Source organism: Equus quagga, chromosome 14, assembly GCF_021613505.1.
Source record: "Equus quagga isolate Etosha38 chromosome 14, UCLA_HA_Equagga_1.0, whole genome shotgun sequence".
NCBI classification, from domain to species: Eukaryota; Metazoa; Chordata; class Mammalia; order Perissodactyla; family Equidae; genus Equus; species Equus quagga.
The window spans coordinates 82208826-82230747 of record NC_060280.1 but is presented as its reverse complement, the minus strand read 5'-3'; the positions used below and the strand labels follow the sequence as shown (position 1 = coordinate 82230747).

The following is a 21922-nucleotide window of genomic DNA, read 5'->3' as shown; positions in this document are numbered from 1 at the left end:
ATATGGCCTTTATTATGTTGAGGTACTTTCCTTCTATACCCATTTTACTGAGGGTTTTTATCATAAATGGGTGTTGGATCTTGTCGAATGCTTTCTCTGCATCTATTGAGATGATCATGTGGTTTTGTTTTTCATTTTGTTGATGTAGTGTATCACGTTGATTGACTTGCGGATGTTGTAAGGGGCCTGCTTTTTAAAAGCCAGTTTGGTTAAGGAGAAACTTTTAAATATTATTCCAAAATCCAGTTAAATGTTTAATTAAATAGAATAAAATTAAAAAAAAGTGATAAAGGCTTTGTTAGAAAGATCAAACAAAAAGCAACTTTAGTAGAACTGGAGACAGTACAGAGAAAGGCAATTTTATTTATCAATGTAATGATTAAAAACATTCAAAAAAGAAAACAAAAACTCAGAAAAAAATATACTCAAAGTACTTATCAGGAAGGGTTACAGAAAATTTGAATACCATTACTGGATCACATGGGTGCCAAAAGAAAACAGCACAAATATGCAAAGCTCTGAACAGTCTCAGCCTCTGATGTTTAGCTGGTCCAAAGGTGCAGATGCCTCTAACTCGCAGCTTAAGGGGAGAGTGTCCCAAATACTCACCTGATCATGATTTATATCCAGAGGACTGTGACACACAGAACCTTCTGCATCTCTGGCTGAGGTTCAGAGGATGGAAAAAGACAGAAGGACATTTTCTCTCCATTGCTCCTTCCCCACACACCTCTGCTTTATACTAAGGAAAAACTCTCAATGCAAATGCCCAGATTCCTGGAAGGGAAATTCGGGTAACCAGCAAAACGCAGAAAAATCAAGACAATGTGAATCCAAGAGAGGATTCTGGTCGGGCGGCGAATCTTCTTTGGTAACCTTTCTGCATTAGGAAAACAAGGTAGTCCACCTTCTTGTGACATTCCCAATAAGGGCATCTCCTCTAGTTCTGCGAGGACCCTGCTGCCAGCACACAGAGGGAAGAGTCCTCCTGGAAGAGCTCGGCCCTTTGCTCTAACCTACATCTCATCTGTAACAGAATGCTCCACGGGGAACCACTCAGTACTGATTTGATTTGCACATTAAACATCACCAGAGAACATCAAGTCTGGGTGCTACTGCTGAAGCAGGCTTCGAGAGATCAGCATCCTCATCACTTCATTGCTACCTGCAACGGGGAGAAAGAATGAAGGGTTTAGTAGCAGCAAAGTCTGAGAGCTCAGTGAAGCTCTGACCAGCATGCTCCAAGCCTAGTTCAGAGCAGTTGTGGATGTAAACTACCACCACAGCTTTTATCCCTGCGAGGGACAGGATTATCACAGACTTCTTTCCAAAGTACAGAAAAACGTCAGGAAGTGAGGAATAAATGCACTTTTTGAAAAAAGGTTAAAAAAAAAAAAAAGGCAAAAATAAAGTAGTATATATAGTATAATTCTATTTTTTAAAAAGTACCTACAAAAGCATAGGAAAAGTCCAAAAGGAGATATTTTGAACTTAAATATAAAAGAAGTCTGAAATATTAATTCTGGATGTAGAAACATGTTTTTTTTTCTTTTCCTATATATGTTTCAACAATATATATATACCAATTTCTTTGGTAATAAGAATCTGAATTCTTTTAAAACAAACAAAAAACATTTTCCCTGAAAGGAAGGGTCAATTGCTTGCTTCATTTTTGCACTGGCCTTCAATGCAATTAGAAATACGTACCTCCATGAGGAATGAGCAATCACACGTCTCCAAGTCAAATCTAAAATCTCAGATTTATCCAGTAACAAAGTCCATGAGGAAACAAAGTGATAAAGACCAGTGACCAAAGTTTTCTATAGGTGGATGACGGTGTGGCCTGAAATAAATGTATCTGGCTTCTCCCATTTACTCTAACAAGGTCAATAGACAGAACGCAGGTGACGTTTCCTGCATTCCTAAACACTGGGTGAAGAAGTAACTGCAGGAGTAATGGAAGGAATGTTTGGGGAACTTAGCCTGAGCCCAGTCACTGAGCTCACAAACACACGTCAGGGATGGGTGTGCAGCAGGAAGCAGACTCGGACCTTTAGAAGCCTGTGATTTGGACATAACAGACATGACACCAGAGCAGTGGGCCTCAGAGTGTGGTTCCCTACACGCAACAGCAGCCTCACTTGAAAACTTGTTAGAGATGCAAATTCTCAGGCCCACCCGAGACCCACTGAGTCAGAAACTCTGGGGAGGGCCCAGCAATCTGTTCTCACAAGTCCTTCAGGTGACCCTGACGCCTGCTCAGGCTTGAGAAGGACACTTTGAAAGCGGCAGGGAGGCCAATGCCCACAGGGGTCTCCCACACTCCCATGAAAGCAGCCCCACGTTACTTCACTGAAAGTCACAGACAAGCCTTGCCCCATCTGCTTTTCCTACAGTGTAACACGCCCAGCTGCCTACAGTAAGTGGGACAGGAGTCATGCAATGTCAAGACTTATGCACTTGTGTGGAGAGAGGAGAGGCCATGCTCTGAGCGTGACTCCAACAGCTTCATATTTCCCAGCCCAAGAGCCTATGATTGCCAAGAAGATGCCTATATACTGAGGACTTATTTTACTGAAAAATCCATTAGCAATATTGACAGAGATATCTTTTCGACCATCCGGTTGACAATCAATTTACAGAGGCTGCTGGTGATCAGTCTGGCTCACATTTGCCCTGGAAATTACTATATGCAAGTTCTGGGATCCCTGAGGACCAAGTACTTTAAAAGAGTAAAGAATAGTTTGTAGTTTTCAAAATGTTTTCTCATATATCATCTCAGTTTGAGCCTTCTCTAATATTGACAAAGAAAAAGAGCAGAAATGGAGGGATTCAATGACTTACATGGTGACAAAACAGAGCCTCCTGACCCCCGGCTAATGCTCTCTGTACAGCACCTAGCAGGCACTTCCAGAGCAGGCTCCAGAGGAAGAAGGAAGGAGGAAGTGGAAAGACAGACAGGGCCTGATGGAACCCTGAGAACCAGTTAGCATGGAGACAGACAGGCTGGGCAAAGTGGTGATCCTGTAACCGTTCTGAAAAGAAGAGCCAGCAGTTCTGGTCATTCGTACCTTCGAGGATCTGGTGCACCCGGGAGTCCCGCACATACTGCTGGATGGCATAGTCCTTCAGGTAGCCGTAGCCTCCGTGCATCTGTAAAGCCTGGTTGCAGATCTGCAGGGAGACGGGGATTAGACAGCTGTGACTTCAGGAAGACCATGGCACACACGGCTTCTCCTTGCACTCCAGCCCCGCATCTGGCAGCCTGCTGCAAACTAACACAAGGAAGAAGAAACTACAAGAAGCAGCCCGGCCCCAAGAGCAGGTCTGCACTCTGTGTGGTGAGCGATAACAAGGGAGGTTCACCTACTGGCCCTGTCAGTGCCGCACACACGGGCAACCAAGAGAACTCTGTCTTTCTTGCTATTATCTGCAGGGAGAAGCTGCCCGCCCTTGCTGGGACTATATAAAGCTAAGGTGCCATCTGGTGGCAACGCAGTCTCAATATGGAAATGGCTTTACCCCCGACGTTTTAAACACCGCAGAGAGCTACATTTGAGCAAGCGGGACTGGGCCGCTCTGAACCTTCTTCCAAAGGCAGCGTCTCATCTAGAGCACAGCCAAACGACAGTGACAGCATGAAGTGTGCACAGCAGAGAGTGGGGTAAGGGCCAGCTCTGAGGCTCCCGTGCAGACCTCTCAGCAGTTAACTTATATCCTCAAGCCCCAAGGCAATCCCTGTAGCATGCCAGGAGCTGACTTATGGGCTCTCAACATCCTTGGGCCTAGAGGCTGCTCCCTGGCACCCAGGAGAACCAGAGGGCATCATCACTTACAGCAAAGCATTCATCTGTAGCGAAGAGCTTGGCCATGGAACACAGGACCACTGCATCTTCCCTCTCCTCCTGCAGAGCCACTGCTGCACTGCGGATCATCAGCCGGGAGGCCACCAGCCTCGTTGCCATATCAGCCAGTTTGAACTGCAGGTACTGCAGCAATAGGGGAGAAGAGAACCACACTAGACAGGCAGGCTTAGACCAGCACCTGATCTGGGGCCCTCCATAACATGTCTCCAAATGAGGTTCCTTTTCTAGGTGACCCCAAGCTTCAAAGGCTCCTGCCTCTTCTAGACAAACTGTACCGCCTTACTAAGTTCTAAGCCCATGCCACCTGCCCTGCACTTCAATATTGTTACCTCCTTAAAAAGACTATTGACAGAACTAGAGCCCAAGTTCTGGCCAGTGTTGGGGCAGACGTCCACGTGGGGCATCACGACCTCCCTCTCCTAGAGAGTGTGGGCCAGAGCAGGTCTCGTGCAGAGCACAAAGCAACACAGAGACACCTGGGCAGTTACCTGTTTATTGGCCAGAGGCTCTCCAAACTGCTTGCGAACGTTGAGGTGGTCTCGCGTGAGGACGACTGAAGCATAAGCGGCCCCCAGAGAGCAGGAGGCTGGAGAGCAAGAGTGTCAACACTTCAGCTGAGCCAGAAGGACAGTGCTGCTACCCCCGCCCGGCACCTCCCTGCCCATCCTTTGGTGTTCTCACCGACATTGATCCTCCCTCCATTCAGTCCTTTCATGGCAATGAGGAAGCCCTGCCCCTCATCCCCAATTCTGTTGGCCACGGGGACAGCACAGTCTTCAAAGATCACGGCTCGGGTTGGCTGTGAATTCCACCCCACCTGGCAAAAATCAGGCACTGTATGGCTGCCCACCAATTCAGCACTGAGGGCAGTGTTCTCTGCTGATGAAAGCCTGTGAAGTATGGTCCATTATCCTGGGACTTAGACCCTTGAGAACTTAAAATGAGGGAAAATAAAAAGTTCAGACTTAAACACCTATCGACTCTCATGAATTGTTTTTTTCAGCTAAACATTTTTTAACATATTAAGAGTATCTACTTTCTAATATCTACTCTACCAGATGAGCCCATCCACAAATATTTCTCACAATTTCTTTTAGAAATGGGGCAGAACTCTCCTCATTTTTGGTGCCTCTATGAGTATACTCTTTTAAAAAAAACATAAGATAACCTAAGGATTATTTGGGTTATCTGTCCTTAGATATAAAGACAATATAAACATTACTATTAACAATAGCTGCACTTCTCCTTTTAAAAGCTTAGTGTTCTCTAGGACGTTCTCATGTGGTGAGAGGAACAACACTCACTGTGCTGGCAACACCCAGTCAAGCATTTCGTTGCAGAGAGACCCAGTAATGTGCTGGCACCAGCTCGCAAGAGCCAATTATGCACATCTTTTCTTCAGTAGCTTGAAATCAGCTATGGTGGGAGTATGTTTTTTCTTTTCTTTTTTTTTTTGAGGAAGATTAGCCCTGAGTGAACATCGGCTGCCAATCCTCCTCTTTTTGCTGAGGAACACTGGCCCTGAGCTAACATCCGTGTGCATCTTCCTCTACTTTATATGTGGGATGCCTACCACAGCATGGCTTGACAAGTGGTGCCATGGCTGCACCTGGGATCCGAACCGGTGAACTCTGGGCTGCCAAAGTGAAATGTGCGAACTTAACCACTGTGCCACCAGGCGGGCCCTGTGGGAGTATTTATACTACAGAAATTGGCAAACACTACAAATGAGTTTTTGGTTTCTGTTTTTCCCAGTGAGCTGACTGACCAAGACACCTCTGAATACGTCAGTCAGAAGCCCAGAGAACATTTTGAATATCTAAGATGCAGTCTGTGTCATGCAACCTGTATTCTGCATCTTTGGATAAGTCAGCTGGCTTCTTTGTGGCCTCGGTTTCCCTTTATATAAGGCAGCTGGACTAGAAAGCCAGCAAAACCACTTTCCTCAAATAAAACCTTACTCAGATATTTCATATATCAATAGATTAAGCCCTACTACTTGATCCCTTTCATCTCTCCTTCCAGGCACTCCAAGGCTTCAAAGAACTTTAAGGCGTGGTGAGGCAGATTTTGAAAACCACAAGACTATACAAAATCTCCCAATTCCCTTAGAGCTCTAAAAACACTACACCTTCACATCACCATCATTTCGTTTAAGAACATTCAATAGCTCCCTTTTGTTAAGATAAATTTTATTCCTTAGCCTTTAATTTAAGGTCTTCTAGAATCTGGCCCAATCCTCCTTTCCCAGGCTTCTCTCATGTCAGTCACCTATACGTATTCTCAACTCCAGTGAGACTGTCTGCACACTGTGCAGCTGGCTTTTTTAAACCCATACTTTTGCTTATTCTGCTCCCTCCACTGGGAATACCCTCCATCTCCAACCTCCATCAAGGTCTAGCTTAAAGAAAGCCTCCTGAGGCCTCCCTAGTCATGTGAGCCAACTCTGATCTCATTCTCTTCTAGGCTCCCATAATCTCTACCACAAGTCTGAAACCTTCCGATACTGGCCTGTATGGTGCTTACCTGTGAACTTATCTCCCCAAGAAGAACATAAACACCTGGAAGCAAGATTGGAACAGAAAGCTCTGACCTTAACAATATCTAATTATAAAAAACCAAATACAAAAAGCTACCACCTCAACTTCTAACCCTTACTGTAGAAACATCTACCTTCTTCCCTTTCCTAACCTACCAGAGGATTCCTTTCCTAACCCTACCAGAGCCCCTGGGCAGCTGCAGGCAGTGAGAACACGTGGCCCTCTCCCTTTCTGAAGGCCCTGCACCCCTGCACCTTTTATCTGTCTTATCTTCTGTTTCACATATTATCTTCACACTCCCTTCAAAGAGTCATCACTGCTACCCTTCCTACTTCATTCTTCCACAGAAAGTCTTTTAACAATTAAATCCAAGATAAAGCAAATACTCATCACCTTCCCACAAAGTTGATGCAAAACTGGTGGCTTAAAGCTCTCAGCTGTATAAGGTGTTAAATATGCCAAGTAAAAGCACATGTGTGGGGGCACTAGCCTACGTGCCCTTTAAGCTATGCGTCCTTGAAGACCCCTGTCTGGGCTGCGCACCAGCACTCACGATGACAGCAGTCCTGGGCTTGGCCAACCCAGCTGCTTTCTCATGGGAGGGTTACCACAGAGACCCTCGTGGTCTGAGGGAATGTGGAGGCCCTCCAGGAGGGCTCTGGTCCTTGGCATGCAGTTGATACAGGGACAATCCCCCTTGGCAAGCACAGAGCCTTTGTCCCTCTGCCTTAAGCCAGCTTCTCTCAGGGGGTGGTAGTGGGCGCATGCTGCCATCCAGCTGGCTGCCAGTGGACCTTCCCTGTATGGCTCGTTCGCTGTCTCTGGGTCTTTTCTGCAGTCTCTGGGCAACTTATGCCACACTGCTCACCCAGCTGGGCATGTGGTGTAACAATATGCTTGCAGGATAAATCACCATGGAGCAGGGAGAGAGAAAGGCCAGGTGTTCAGGTCACTACAACAGCCACATCAACCATGGGGATCAGTGGGTGCCTCCTCACCTCGGCCTACAAGGCCCTGCCTGCCTCTCCAATTTCACCCCACACCATCCCCTTCTTTGCTCCCTACCCTTGGGCCATACTCAACTTTTCTTTGGTTCCTCAAATAGGCTAATCTTATTCTCATCTCAGGCCCTCTGTATCTACTGTTGTCTCTGTCCAGAATTCTTCTCACAGTTGGCTCCTTCTAATACTTCAGATCTCATCTCATATGTCATGACCTCAGAGAGTCCATCCCTATCTAAAGAAGCTCTCCTCAATCAGTGTCCTACCATCATGTTTTATTTCCTTCTTAGCAGTGAACAATGATGGAAGGTACCTTGTTTATGCTTATGTCTGTTGTCTGTCCCTGCTTACTAAAATGCCAGTTCCACAAGGGCAGAGCGTGTCTGTCCTGTTTGCTGCTCTATCCCTACTCCTCAGAAGAGGGCCTGTACAGAGAGGGCACTTGCTAGCTGTTGAATGAATAAAGAGCCATCCTTCCAAATTTCTCCTACATTAAAAAATATGTAAAGCAGGGGCCGGCCCAGTGGCATGGTGGTTAAGTTCGTGTGCTCTGCTTCGGCAGCCCAGGGTTCACAGGTTCAGATCCCCAGTGCAGGCCTATGCACCACTCATCAAGCCCTGCTGTGGCAGCATCCCACATACAAAACAGAGGAAGACGGGCACAGATGTTAGCTCAGGGTCAATCTTTCTCACCAAGAAAAAACCCCAAAATACACACACACATATATATATATAAAGCAGAACTAATAGTTGGAAACAAATAAATGAAAAAAGGAATGAAAGAAAAAAATATGCTTAAAAGTGAGAGGAGAGAAATGGAAAACGAAGGGATAAAAAGATACACTTATGGAACTTATTTGCAATTTTTCTCCAGGCACTACACCTGGTAGCTTTGGTATTCTGTCAACAGATACCACAAATACTGAGGTGGATACTACTGTGTGTGTTGAAACAATCACTATCTTTAGAAGCACAAACACCTGAATCAGTATCACTTGATCCTGTAGAATTACGCGTCAGACTACACAAGACAGTTTGTGTCTTATAACCCAAAACACACATTGCTAGGATAAGAAATCCTACAGCTACATGTCTTATAGAGCATATATGTAGCTCATATATACTACATAGATAAGACAGTACATGTCTTATAATCCAAAACAAGGCTAGGAGGGACTTTTGTATCCCTGCCCCCAGGAGCTAGCATCAGGCTTTGCACACAGTAGGTATCTAGTAAACACCTGCTATGCTATAAAAGAGAAGGGCACTAAAACTCCCAACTGCTTGGCAGTTATAAAGCATGAGGAAGGGTCATGAAGGGAAATATGGAAATCCTAGGAGCTATGAGAGGAGAAGTATATTTAGGGGTCATTTTGTTACCTGACTTCTCCCCATAAATTCCAACTGTAACAGTACATACGGAGGCAGAAGACTGTTCTGGTCACCTGGCCTAAGAAATCTGAACAGGTCTCACCTTTATCACTAGCTATAGTTACATGAGTACAGTTCTATGGTTCATGGCCTGGCTACAGGATTTCTTTATTTTTTTTTAACTTTTTATTGAGGTTATGATAGTTTACAACCTTGTGAAACTTCAGTTGTGCATTATTGTTTGTCAGTCATATTGTAGGTGCACCACTTCACCCTTTGTGCCCACCCCCCACCCTCCCTTCAGGCTACGGGATTTCCTAATCCTAGAAATGTCTTCTCAAGGCACCTATGGAAATACTCTCCCTTTCACATTACTGAAAAACCCACAATCATCTCCAAGAAATTTTACTTTATTTTTATTTAAAGAAGAAAAGTGGCCAATACACTTTTCATTCCTGAGACATCTAGTCAACGCCAGATCTTCTATTTCTTCCTGGGATAACAGAGTGCACCAATGACAGAAGCTGGATAAAAACTACAGGCCAAAAGTGAAGGCAGGAACGATGACAGAGAAATCTCTCACACTCAAACAACAGCCAGCTAATGGAACTTATTGGCAAACTGTCACTTTTGCCAGTGGCCTAGTGTTTCTTAACAATGCCCTATTCTACTCTAACGTGTTCCTGACAAAATCCTAATAGAAAAACTGCCTCCACGGTAAGCTACCAAGTATTTGAACCTCTTTCCTAAAATAGAGCAGGTGGCCAGAATTGCTTCCTGTCCCACAGCCACTCACCTTTTTTTCCTTCTTGCCAAAGCTGAGGCCAGGGGTCCCCTTTTCAACAACTATGCACGAGATGCCTTTGGGGCCTGGTTCTCCCGTTCGGCACATGACTACATAGATGTCTGATTCACCAGCACCACTGATGAAGGCCTATGGGGTTGAGAGGTGCCCAGAGATCAGAGAGCACGTTGAGTCTCTAAGCCTAACATCGGGGAAGACAAGTGAGGTTCTCTCGACCACAGGACACTAAGAGACCTAATGGGACAGAGAAACTAAGGGGGGGTGGTGGTGGTAAAAAGAACCTACACTGACTGGGGAACCAGGAAGCTAGCTGACGAGACTGTGAAAGGACAGACAAAAGTGAAGGAACTCATCTGGAATCAAACCAGAAGAGACAGAAACAGTCAAGGTAAACAAAGTGGGACAGAGATTCTCTTCCCAAGATGTACAAACTGGATGGGAACATTAACTCACAGATGGCAAGGATCCAGGCAACATCAACAGAATTGGGAACAACCTCTAACTTGTCCTGGGAAGAGAACATGCTGTACCTTGGAGCCATTGAGGACGTAATGATCTCCTTGTCGTTTAGCTGAAGTCAAAAGGGAGGCAGCATCACTCCCACTTCCTAAGGCAGGGATGACAGAGGGAGGGAGGAAGTCAGCGAAGTTAAGGGAGCCCCGGATGCCTTCTCCTAGGAAATCTTCCCTTATAACAAACAGCTCAGAGTTTGATACTTTAAAATTCAGACAGCCAAAAGAACTCTCTGTACTTGGTGAAAACTGCATACAGCGATGTGACCATCTCCCATCTGTCATCTCACTAGCTTGTGGGAGGCTTCCGACAAGGAAGGCTGATCTGCAGCCTGGACTCTGCCCTGGAGGCCTCTTAGTGTATTATATCAGGTCCTGGGAATCTGTTACTCTGTGACCAAACTTCTCAGTAAACATTGGTTACATGTGTCAAAGGATTAAGGAGTGCTCAGTGATCTCACTTGCAGCATGGCAAACCCACCTGGTTCAGTGAGGCAGTAGGAAGCAAACTTCTCCATGGTACAGAGTGGTGGGCAAAATTTGTGCCTTTGTTCTTCATTTCCAAAGGTATCAATGATCCAGGCACACATACTGACAGGTACACCGAGAAGAAAAGACAATGACAGAGACAAAGATGGAAAAGAAAAAGAAATTTGAGGGTGAGGGGATGGAGAAAGAGGACAAAGGAGGGGACAAAGGAGGAAAAGTCACAACTGAGAAGATTCCACCTTAAAGGAAAGGCCTGGATTAACACATACTCCTGGAACACATCTACCCAAAGACAACCAGGGCTAAGGCATTTCTCACTTGGTGTTCATACTATTTCTAGTTAGGTTAACTGAGCTCCCTAAAACTCAGGGAGTTACACGTACATTCCCAAATTCCTGGGGGTTCCATCTTTGAGTTGAGGAAAAGGGGAAGAGGGCCCTGACCACTCTACTGGAGAAGTCTGTTTGGTGCCAGCTCATTCTAGGATTTGGGAGAAGGCTGGCAGACCTGATTCTCTAAGCAACATACAAGACGACAGCCTCAAGTCCAATAAGCAGCAGCAGACCTAGTATGAACTTTTAACAGTCTAGTTCTTCAAGAGCGATCCACCTTGAAAGGAAAATCTTTTCCTTATTCATCTGAAATTTCCGTCAACCCATGTGAACACTTCATTGTTTTTTCAACCTTGGCTACTCACTTGTGAATGCTTATGTAGGCTGTGGTGCTGGTGCACCCAGTGGCCAAGGCTTCAAAGATGACAGCAGTATCAAGCCGTGACAGTCCAGACCCACCTACATCTGTTTGCACGTAGATCCCCCCAAAGCCTATCTGGGCTGCCTTCCGCATCACATCCACTGGGAACAGCTCCTATGTACAAAAGAGAGCAGGGTTACCAGTAAGTGAGTCACAGATGGACTCTTCTTTAGAAGGTACAAGGAGGGATTAAGGTGTTTGCATTTGGGAGAGTGTAGGAATTTTCTTAACTTAAAACGCCTATTTGTCATCTATCCAGTGGTATCACTTAAAACGCATTCTGTAAGGACTGGTTTTCTAGCATTAAAGTTTCTCTTTATTATCAATAGAACTACCTTGGTTTTAAGTGTCCAAATCTTTGCACAATTTTAAAAAATGCTATTTATGAGATGATGAGGAAATAATTTAGGAAAAGAATCGCACCAATATAATATTCTTGTTTGCAGTAGGAGTTGTAACTGGAAAGTAAGCACTAGGATTATAAGGAGATGAAGATAAGGCTCACTTCACGATGCATTCGTTGGCCCATCTATCCACAAGGAAAACTCCTACCTTCTGGTCCCACTCCGCCATATTTGGAGCCATCTCCTGGGCGGCAAAGTCAAAGGCCACTTTCTGAAATTCTTTCTGTTCTTCATTTAGTCCCATGGAAGCTACAGGCAAGATTCATACAGTCAGTTCCAGGACAGAGGTTAGGGAAGAATACCCCAAACAGCAAGCATCATGAAGCCAGGACAGTGGATCTACTATAGCATTTCCCATACACAGTACACCTTTAACATCCAGAGAACGGCATCACCCACCATTAATCAGTTTCTCTGATATATCATTACCTTTTTCCTTCCTCCTTCCCTCCCAAGTGGATCCACTGACTTCATTTACCTCCTATTTACTTATTCTTTCAATACTCTTCTTTATCTCTTCCTCCTTGTAAATCCACATTAAAAAATAATAAACAGAGATTGACCCTCAAATTATGGTGAAAATTTCTTTCCTTTAGGATGTCCTACCTTTTCTGTATTGGTATCCTGGAAAAACCTGTCCTATTTTGTATATCTGTCTATAGCTGTCTATCACCATCAACATATTCATTTTAAAAGATCAATTGAGAAAGGAAGATACGTATACTTCGGCTTACCTTCCAAATTAAGGAAAAGATCCTATAAGAAGGCCATGCATTTGGCAGCCCTCAGACATTCATTGATAATACTGATGATTAAAGACAGTCTTCTAGTGCTGAAAACATGATTAAGCCCTTGCTAAACCTGTTTTCATCCAATGACTCAGAATTTTTAGAACATTTTCTATCCAAACTATCACTGCTGACTCTGAGTAATTTATTCACTTCTAGGTCTAAGACACTTAAGGTCTAGGGACAATGAATTGATTGACTGATAACAACAGGCAAGGAGGGTAGCTTCAAGGGGAGAAGTTTCTCTAGAAGCTTAAACATCTTACAAAAGACTGGCAGCCAGTACACCACAGCAGGATCAACAACCTGCCCAGGGTGAGTCAGACTTAAATTGTTTACATTCATTCCTCTTTTATTGTCTCTTAATACTGCCATTTTGAAAGGACCTCCTGCCTCAGGTGTGCTAAGAAAAAAGTAAAGGGATGCCTGCCTATACCTGGAGGCACAGGGAAGCCATGAGGTGCGTGGGGGCTGTAAAAATGCAAGGGGAAAGGAGGAAGAGAGGGCTCTGTCGTACCTTCTAACTCAGTGCTAAAATCTGGTCATTATGGGCTGATGCTAAGGAGCATAAAGGAAGACTATGGAGCCACACTCGACAGTAATTTATTCCAGGGCCTAACAGCAATGCACAATCCTTCCGACAGAGAACCAGTGCAGGTGGCAGAGTCTGCTTCTCTGGGCAGACCAGGGCATCAGTAATGATCGGCTGTGTGAGCCAGGAGAAAGCATTCTCTCTGTATCAGGACTCTCACTACAATGGGAAACTCAGAAATGAATAGTGGAGGGGATTAAGATTAGGCTACTTTGAGAAGCGCAGGACAGAAATCTACATTGGGTGTTATTCTCAGAAATACGGTTAGGAATAAACAGTTCATGGTTTCCTGACTGGCAGTCAGGTTATTTATTTGCAGAATCTTGCAGAAATGCTCCTGTAGATCAAAGGTCAAAGATCATTCACAAACTAATATTTATTGACTGCCTACTATGGAGCAGCGCTGGAGTTACAAGAATGAATATGGTCCATTTACACAGAGGAGGACATAAATGGTAATAACAGAAACATCTTGCTGTATAAAAAGAAGCGCTTCAGAACTTCAACCCCAACAAAAGCTCAATAAATGGTTACAGTTAGCATTATTTGAGAGAGTAAATGGCTACCTTCTAAAACAAACAGTTCAGGGAACAAAAGGTTTAAGAAATAGATTAGAATTGCATCCTAAATAAATAACAGGAATAACTGGATGCAAATCATATGTACAAGAAAATACAACATAATTACACATTTTTTAAAGATAGATAACAAATAGTCACTTTTAGAAAAGGAAATGCTAACAAAAGGAAAGCATGGCTTGGAGAAAAAAAAGTGGAAATGGAAAGGTAAAAAGTAAATTATACACAAGAAAGCATAGTGACTAAGTAAAAATGCCTAAGTTCCCAGAAAATATACACTATCACAAATGAAAAACAAAAAGCTGGGCCTCAGGAACTTTGCTGGAGTTCCCGGCAGAGTTCAAGAAGCCAACACAGATACACACCAAAATGGTAAAGGTAAACAGAAAAAGGGCCCAAATTAAATGAGGAAAGGCTTTACTGTAAAGCAACTCAAGTGTAAGCAAGAGGCCAAAAAACAAAAAAATTCTAAATAATATAAGAATCTTTGAATGTCTCCAAAGTAGAAACCTAACTGGAATACCAATAGTGCTAATTGAGACTTGCGCGCAAGGAATGTTTGGGGAGTTGCAACAAAGCGTAGTGAAAGGGCACTGGACACAGAATCTGGCCACCGAGCTCTGCTTCTGAAATTGTCAAGTGCACAACTTTCAGTAAGTCAGGTTCCTCTCTAACCCTCAGTGATGCCACTGTAAAGTGAGGAGGTTGCACTAGACACTGAAGAAATGTCCTCATCTGTAAAATGAGGAAAGTGTACACAGTAAATATATGTAACACATAACAAATAAAACATAAAAGTCATAATTTTCTTAAAAGTTATTTTTCACATTAAAATAGGCAATGAAACAATAAGAAATATTGGATTACTTCCTTTAATTTGATGTTCTAATACGTCTGATGATATATTAAAAGGAGAATTTCATTTTACAAATTAAAATTTCTTTTAAAAAGGTGAAAAAGCACCTCATTGGCTGAAGTTACACCACTAGCTGCTGGAAATACTCATATTTAATCTATTTGTTGCCAGAACAACTCCTTATCTGCTTTGGCATCCACACGAGAAGGGTGACCTTGTTGACCAAATTCTAAGTGCTAGAATGGGGCAGCACCTCGTGAAGGGGTTTAGGGCTCTGAGAAGGATTCTACAACTTGGGGTACTTTCTACATCTGGGTGTTGATCTAAGCGATTCATAGCTTTTTCTGCTAAAAAGTGTCATTTATTTAAAATAAATCAGAAATTATTTCAGAAGAAAAAAATGGTTAGGTACTTGAGAAAGTCACGAAGTGGCGGGTACCCCCTAGTCAGCCTAGGTCCCCACACTCCCCGTTACTCACATCCAAAGCATCCAAATTATATGCCAGGTGCCTGACAACAGTCAGGTCTGTAAACCCTGGCAGTGTTTCCCATTTGCGATAACAGTTATTTTTCCTGCATGAATTTCCACAATAAAAGTGTTTTATAGCTATAGGTGTTAAGTTATAAAATTTATATACGTGAACAAATCCCGTAGTTCCTGGAGCTTCTATCTATCACTACCAGCACCACACTTTTTACATTCTTACTACTTTTACGACCCAACGTTATGATTAAAACAAAACGAAACCCACGAGTTTCTGCACCTGAGCATCCACTCCTTATTTGAAAGCAGGGATCATAATAGCTTGTAACCCAGAGTTGTGAAGTAACCTTTAGTTATCGTACTCATAAGCAGACTTATGAAACGTGTCATCAAGAGGGTGATAATATAAACTGCGTTTAAGGAAGATTTGAACAATTAACGAATAGCATCAGCAACAGGGATTAAGCGATACAGCTGCAAAGTATTTTCATATCTCATTTTATCTTCAGAGGGCCCTGTGAGGTAAGAAAACAGCGTTTTACACCAGAACCTCCAAGTTCCACTAGAAGGGTGCGATAGGCAGGAGGGAGGACAAGGCTGAAGAACCAGGAGACGGTCAGGCACACGTTTCAGAAGACTGGTTTCCCATCCACGCCGAGAAGCAGACAAAATCCAGGGGCGCGACAGATGGACTGAGACCAGAGAGCGAGGGCGGCGGGGAAGCCAGCCAGGTGGACAGGACGGGGTGCCCGCCCAGGGGTGATGTGCCGGCGAGGGAGCCGATCCGGGAGAGGGGAGGTAGGCCGGAGTAAGCGGCCGGGGGGTAGCCGGGCCGGAGGTGACGGCGCGCTGAGGCGGGGAGACCTCGGTCCCCGCCCGGGTCCTGGACACCTGCACCCCCGGGGCGAGCCTTACGATCGATGCAGGAGACCACGCCCCAGTGGCGCTTGGCGGGGAACTGGAGACCACCGCGCAGCCAGCAGAGCCGCGCTCCGAGATGCCCGCAGCTCCTCCGCCACATAGCGGCCGCTCCTGCTCCAGGGTGGGCCTGATAGCACGTGACTACAGCTGCGCTCACACTCTCCAGGCAGCAGCCCAGGACGCGCCTTCCCTCGCCCCGCACTGCACTCTGGGAGTTGTAGTGCATCCCGCGGCCCTCAGGGTACTGGGCCAGACGGGCCTGCGCACGCAGCACGGACTGCAACTCCCAGAGACGGCCGGGACGCGAGAGACACGTATTAAAGATGCCACGATGACGCAGTGCTCGGCCTTCTGGCTCCTCGGGAGGTAGGTTGGGGTCGTGTCTGCCGAGTGGTGGAGCCCACGCAGTAAGAGGGTGCTGAACTAGTGAGAGCAGGCTCAAGGAAAGAACCGAGGAGAGTGTCGGGGCAGGTTACGCGAGGTGGAAATGGGGCGGAGATAAAGGGGAGGGTTCGAAGGCCCAAGCCCAGTTGTCTCTGCTCTTCGCTGAAGACCCTCCGGGCCGGGACCCTCTAAGCGCCCTCTCCTTATCTCTGCCTTGCCCGGCGGGTTTCTGGGGCAGATACGGAATTGCCTCTTGCATCTCTCGGTTGACTCCAGAATCCTCCGCTCTTCAGCCCCTGCAGGGAGACCATGCCGAGACCCCGGAAGAGGCTGCCCGGGGCTGCTGGGCCAGGTGAGCTGCACCCTGGCTGCGAAAGGCAGCTCCGGAAAGATTTCTTTGGAGTCTCTTGAATATTGTTCACTTTCTACTCCCTGCTTGTAGGGAGAATCCTTTGTGATTATTTTTCATTACGTTATCTCTAATCGCCCTCCATCTTCTCCTTTACTCTTCCCACCAAGCTTGTACTCAGAACCTCTTGTTCATTCAAGCAATGGCTATTTGATAACCACAAAAAATATGTGTGATACAGCGTGGCATGTACTAAGATCAAGAAGACAGTCTTCCCTCGGTATCGGTAGGGGCTTGGTTCCAGGATCCCGGTGGATACCAAAATCCGGGGAGCTCAAGTCCCTAATATAAAATGGCATAGTATGTGCCTACAACCTAGGCACATTGTCCCATATACTTTAAATCATCTCTAGATTATTTACACTACCGAATACAATGTAAATACTATGTAAATAGTTGTTTTACCGCATCGTTTAGGGAATAATGACAAAAAACCAAATCTGTACATATTCGGTGCAGACGCAACCATCATATAGACCTGTCCACCTGCAGAGAACCAATGGTGGTACTATAGCTTCTGCTTTCAGGGGAACCTTAAGTGAGAATCCAGGATGCTGAATTGCTAGAGGTGTGACAGCTGCGAGAAATCTCAGGGACCGTCTTGAGTAGGAAGTGGAATTTGAGTCTGGTCTTAAAAAATGGGAAAGCTTTCCACAGTTAAAGAAAAGGACATGTCATTTTTATATTCACGAGGATGAACAGCATTCTAGGTGGATGAAGAGCGGGAACAAAGCAATTAAAGTACTTCTTTTGAGAATGGCAAGGGTTCCAAATTAACTACAACACATTGTGTTATTTAACAACACATAGTGTTTGCAGTGTGCCTGCTACCTCCAAAAGGACCTCTAGGAAACTAGACTAGGGAGGTTCAGCGTATTAGACATCCATAAATGATATTTAATGATGACTGACATAGGAGCTTTGACTTAATTCAGAGGCTGTGTAGTATAGACATTAAGTGTAGATTCAGACCGACCAGAGGGACACAGGTCCTTCTACCATTTCCTGGATATATAATCTGGGACACATTTTCTAGATGAACAGAACAACTCATAAATTATACAGATTAACTGAGTTAAGGTTAGGGTAACACACAGAGCTTAGAGTCCATCATAGAGTAAGAATCTAACAACTGTTAGCTGTTGAGTATCTACTGTGTTCCAGGCACATTTCTCCAACTCTCTTAGGATAAAATCCAGTCTTTACCATGTCTACAAAGTGCCGAATGAGCTGTTTTTTCCAACTTCTCTTGGCACCTTCAAAGAGCAGAAAGGAGGCAGGAGGCAAAGCACGGTGAGCAAGAAGGAAATAAGTATGAGATGATGATAACAATGGCTAATATTTATTGAGCATTTATTATAATGCCAGGCATTTTCTAAGCCCATTGTTTGTATTATCTTATTTAATATTCAAAATAAGTCCATGGAGTAGATGCTCAGTTTCCTCATTGGAGAGAATAGCCTCAGGAAAGACACAGAAGAGAGTGAGGAAAAGAAAACAGCATTTACTGACTACTAAATATATGTCAGATACTCTGCTGGGATCTTTAATCCTAAACCACAACCATGTAAGTATTCTTCTCCCACTGAATGGATAATCCAGAAACTATCATGTAAGGTAGGCATTCTCACCCCATTTTTATAGATAAGAAACTGAAGTTCAGCAGTTAAGCTGCTACTGCTGGTAACTGATGGATCCAGGATTTGAATCCACGTCCCACTCCAAAGCATCTGCTCTGCCCACAATGGAACGTTTTCACTCAGCATGACAGTTCTCTTCTTGTTGCTTCTCCTATTGCAGATGAGGGGCCAGCAGGAAAACGTACCCAAACTAAGAACCCAGGTGAGGCGTCAGCTAAAGTGGAGAACTCCAGCCCTCAGAAGACTTCAGCCTCTAAAAATTGTGCAAAGAATCTAAGCAGCTACTGGCTGATGAAGTCAGAGCCAGAAAGCCGGCTAGCAAAAGGTGTAGACGTGAAGGTGAGACCATGCCCCTGTGTCCAATCCCTTCAAGCTGTTTTTTCAAATAAGAAGTGAATATTGTTCACCACAGTGTTCCATCACCAAATAATCTCTTAAGGGTAGGGAAAAGGTAACAAGGAATAAAATCAGCAGGATTTATCATCATCAACTATCTGTTTTGTGAATCCTCTATCTAGGGCAGAGGTCAGCAAACTTTTTCTGTAAAGGGCCAGCTAGTAAACATTTTGGGTCTTCAAGTCTTATAGTTGCTGTTGCAAGAGAGTGGCCATAGACAATATGTAAAATGGTATGGATGACTTTCAATAAAAGTATTAACAAAATCAGGCATGGGGTTAGGTTTGACCTGAAGGCTGTAGTTTGCCAACCTCTGATCTAGGCCACATTTCAATCTTAGGTTGCATTTCTCTTGCCACCTGCTGTACTCCTAGGTAGTTCCCTGTCAAAAGTTGGTATATATTCTGAGAATGAATATAAACCAGTTTTAATATGCTTGGAGAAAGAATAATTAGAAATATTACAGAAGAAGTATGTAATGTTTTAATAAGTGAAATACAGACAGCCAGCAGGTTACACTTTCATCTCGATTATCCATTCACCTAATCCTCTCAATCAGCAAGGATAACAAGGTAATTCAGGGCTTCCTTCCATTCTCCCAATAGAAGTGGCTCTGTGGAGCTACTTCCACGTAAACGACATACTTCCGCGATAGCCAGTAGCACCCTTAGTGTAGGGGAAGGAACTGTCTGCTTCCATATATTCTGACCAGTTGGCCTAGGATTGTTTAATGACTTTATTCTCTGTTACCTAGTTCAGCATTGAAGATCTCAAAGCACAGCCCAAGCAGACAGCATGCTGGGATGGTGTTCGCAACTACCAGGTAAGAGCAGGACCCGGAGATCCAGGGTAGGAGAAGTGCCTGCCTCCTTCTCTTGACTTATTTGGTAGCAAAACCTCTTGGCCAGCGTTGCTTTATCTCAGAACCCAAACCTGAGAACATGTTCAAAAATACTGTACTCTAACTGCAGGCAGTGTGCAGATGGCCTGTGTTCTAGCCAGTGTCCTGATACAAGTCTGGGTATGTTGGCAAAGGCAAGAATTGAATTGGGAGAAGTTACATAAAAAGAATAACTCATCCAGTAAAAGCAGACTTGATTCTGCTAACCGCTAGTATTTTTCAGCCAGTGGGAAGGATGGTTTCTTGTTTCTTCTCCCCTGGGACAGGCCCGGAACTTCCTCAGAGCCATGAAGCTGGAGGAGGAAGCCTTCTTCTACCACAGCAACTGCAAGGAGCCAGGCATTGCAGGGCTTATGAAGGTGAGTTGTTTAGGCTTTGGTCTGAATCCCTCTCCATGCAGGAAGACTTACTCATGTAGATACAAAGGGATACAGCTTAAATAGGTAACAAAAAAGAGGTACCCTCCTGGGCCAGCCTGGCGGCATAGTGGTTAGGATTGTGTGTTCCACTTCGGTGGCCCGGGGTTTGCCAGTTCAGATCCTGGGCATGGACCCACACATCACTTATCAAGCCATGCTGTGGCATCATCCCACATATAAAACAGAGGAAGGTTGGCACAGATGTTAGCTCAGCAACAATCTTCCTCAAGCAAAAAGAGGGAAATTGGCAGCAGATAGTAGCTCAGGGCCAATCTTCACCCAAAAAAACTAGTACTAGTACCCTCCTCCCCATCCCTGCTCTCACAGGAATATGGAAGAGCTCTCCTGGCCCCTTCCTGTGGGACAAGGACTATAACAGGGCAGGTCTTCATTTCAGGTCTCACTGGCAAAGACTTCCCTCCGCTTCTACACCTAGTCTTTCACTCAAAAACAGGCCTGATGGTAGCTCTTCCAAGACAGCAGTTACCAGGATATATATAATTATTAACTGCAGCTGGAAAAACAGTCGTACCAAAAACCTTTAACATTTGATTGGAGAACATACTTTTAAGACATTTGTCAAAACAGGGTTGATTTCCTATGCTTGCCTTAGACTGTGTATTATTTCCAGATATCTGAGCCCTTACTGGCTCTACAGCAAGGCATATGGGGTACGAATGTGCAGGGTCAGAAATGACAGCTGGACTTGGATTAAAGATTGGCTGTGGAGCTGACTGTACAGGCAAATGAGTGGAGACTTGGTTTTGGTTTCAGATTGTGAAGGAGGCTTACCCAGACCATACACAGTTTGAGAAAAACAATCCCCATTATGATCCATCCAGCAAAGAAGACAACCCCAAATGGTCGATGGTAAAGACTACTTTTTCCTATTTCATGAGTGGGAAAGGGTGGACAGAGAGGGAGAAAGAAGGTCTGAGGTGTCTTTAGGTCAAGGTATGGAGCCCAGCCCTTACTCAGATGAGGTTAACCTTACTTGGGAGCTAAGAACAGAACACTGGCAGCCCTGCCCATAGGAGCCTCCTGTAAGCAGCTAGAACACAGTGTTCTAGCTGGACTTGTCTTTCTGTCCCGGACACTCCTGTCACCTAGGTGGATGTACAATTTGTTCGGATGATGAAGCGTTTCATTTCCCTGGCTGAGCTCAAAACCCATCACCAAGCTCACAAAGCCACTGGTGGCCCCTTAAAAAATATGGTTCTCTTCACTCGCCAGAGACTCTCCATTCAGCCCGTGACCCAAGGTAAGAGCAGGCTGTTTCCTTTATTACCCATACCAGAATGACCCATGAATTCACATGTACTAGCTGATTAAGCTGGGGCACAATATTTAGCCTCTCTGAGTCTGTCTCCTCCCCTCTAACATCCACGAGGGAGGAAATATGTTCTGAGTTACCCATTACTATGTGCCCGGTACCCTGCAGTGCCCCGCACATAGTACAACAGTCTGTAAATAGTCTGAATGCATGACCACCTGCATTGGTAACATGTGAAACGCCTCGCATAACTTCCCTGTTCAAGAGGAGACACAAGACCTAATTCTTCCCTCTCTTTTTCCCCTTTTTGGTAGAGGAGTTTGACTTCATTTTGAGCCTGGAGGAAGAAGAACCGAGTTAACTGAGACACTGTTGCTGGAATGGGAAGACATTACTCCAAAGTAGTCAAGCTTTCATGAGACAGAAGAAGGCACGAAGATCTTGCTTATTATGTTCGCCTTGGGTTGTGTACGTAGGTGGTTCTTGTGTACTTTTTTCAATAAACATTACTATCAAAGTTGGAAAGCTTTTCTGTTAAAG

At 44.7% G+C, this 21922-nt stretch overlaps 2 protein-coding genes across 4 annotated transcripts; one reads left to right on the top strand and one right to left on the bottom strand.

Moving 5' to 3' along the window:
• Nucleotides 1–338: 338 nt before the first annotated feature.
• Nucleotides 339–16111, bottom strand: ACAD8 (acyl-CoA dehydrogenase family member 8). The gene is made up of 11 exons (XM_046638515.1): nt 15955–16111; nt 11890–11990; nt 11282–11451; nt 10577–10686; nt 10114–10190; nt 9575–9712; nt 4548–4683; nt 4355–4452; nt 3837–3989; nt 3072–3174; nt 339–1165 (listed from the first exon to the last, which is right to left on the bottom strand). Exons 1-11 carry the CDS (start codon nt 16058–16060, stop codon nt 1113–1115), a joined length of 1245 nt encoding a protein of 414 aa, XP_046494471.1. The 5' UTR covers nt 16061–16111; the 3' UTR covers nt 339–1112.
• Nucleotides 16112–16245: 134 nt separating this feature from the next.
• THYN1 (thymocyte nuclear protein 1) lies at nt 16246–21899 on the top strand. Of its 3 annotated transcripts, none has more exons than XM_046638518.1 (8): nt 16246–16326; nt 16638–16696; nt 18554–18732; nt 19544–19612; nt 19957–20049; nt 20884–20979; nt 21220–21370; nt 21697–21899. In XM_046638518.1, the coding sequence occupies exons 1-8, from the start codon at nt 16292–16294 to the stop codon at nt 21741–21743; spliced, it is 729 nt and encodes a 242-aa protein (XP_046494474.1). In that variant the 5' UTR covers nt 16246–16291; the 3' UTR covers nt 21744–21899. The 3 variants fall into 3 exon arrangements, with proteins under 3 accessions (XP_046494474.1, XP_046494475.1, XP_046494476.1); XM_046638519.1 differs by having other exon boundaries at nt 16280–16326; nt 16583–16696; XM_046638520.1 differs by having other exon boundaries at nt 16291–16326; nt 16621–16696.
• The last annotated feature ends 23 nt before the right edge of the window (nt 21900–21922 follow it).

Coding starts and splice junctions, on each gene's coding strand:
- THYN1 (XM_046638518.1), top strand. CDS start 16,292: ATGACGCAGTGCTCGGCCTTCTGGCTCCTCGGGAG. Junction 16,697..18,553: donor GCCCGGGGCTGCTGGGCCAG/GTGAGCTGCACC, acceptor CTCCTATTGCAG/ATGAGGGGCCAGCAGGAAAA. Junction 21,371..21,696: donor CATTCAGCCCGTGACCCAAG/GTAAGAGCAGGC, acceptor CCTTTTTGGTAG/AGGAGTTTGACTTCATTTTG.
- ACAD8 (XM_046638515.1), bottom strand. CDS start 16,060: ATGTGGCGGAGGAGCTGCGGGCATCTCGGAGCGCGGCTCTGCTGGCTG. Junction 3,990..4,354: donor AGCCTCTGGCCAATAAACAG/GTAACTGCCCAG, acceptor CTATTGCTGCAG/TACCTGCAGTTCAAACTGGC. Junction 3,175..3,836: donor CTACAGATGAATGCTTTGCT/GTAAGTGATGAT, acceptor GTCTCCCTGCAG/ATCTGCAACCAGGCTTTACA.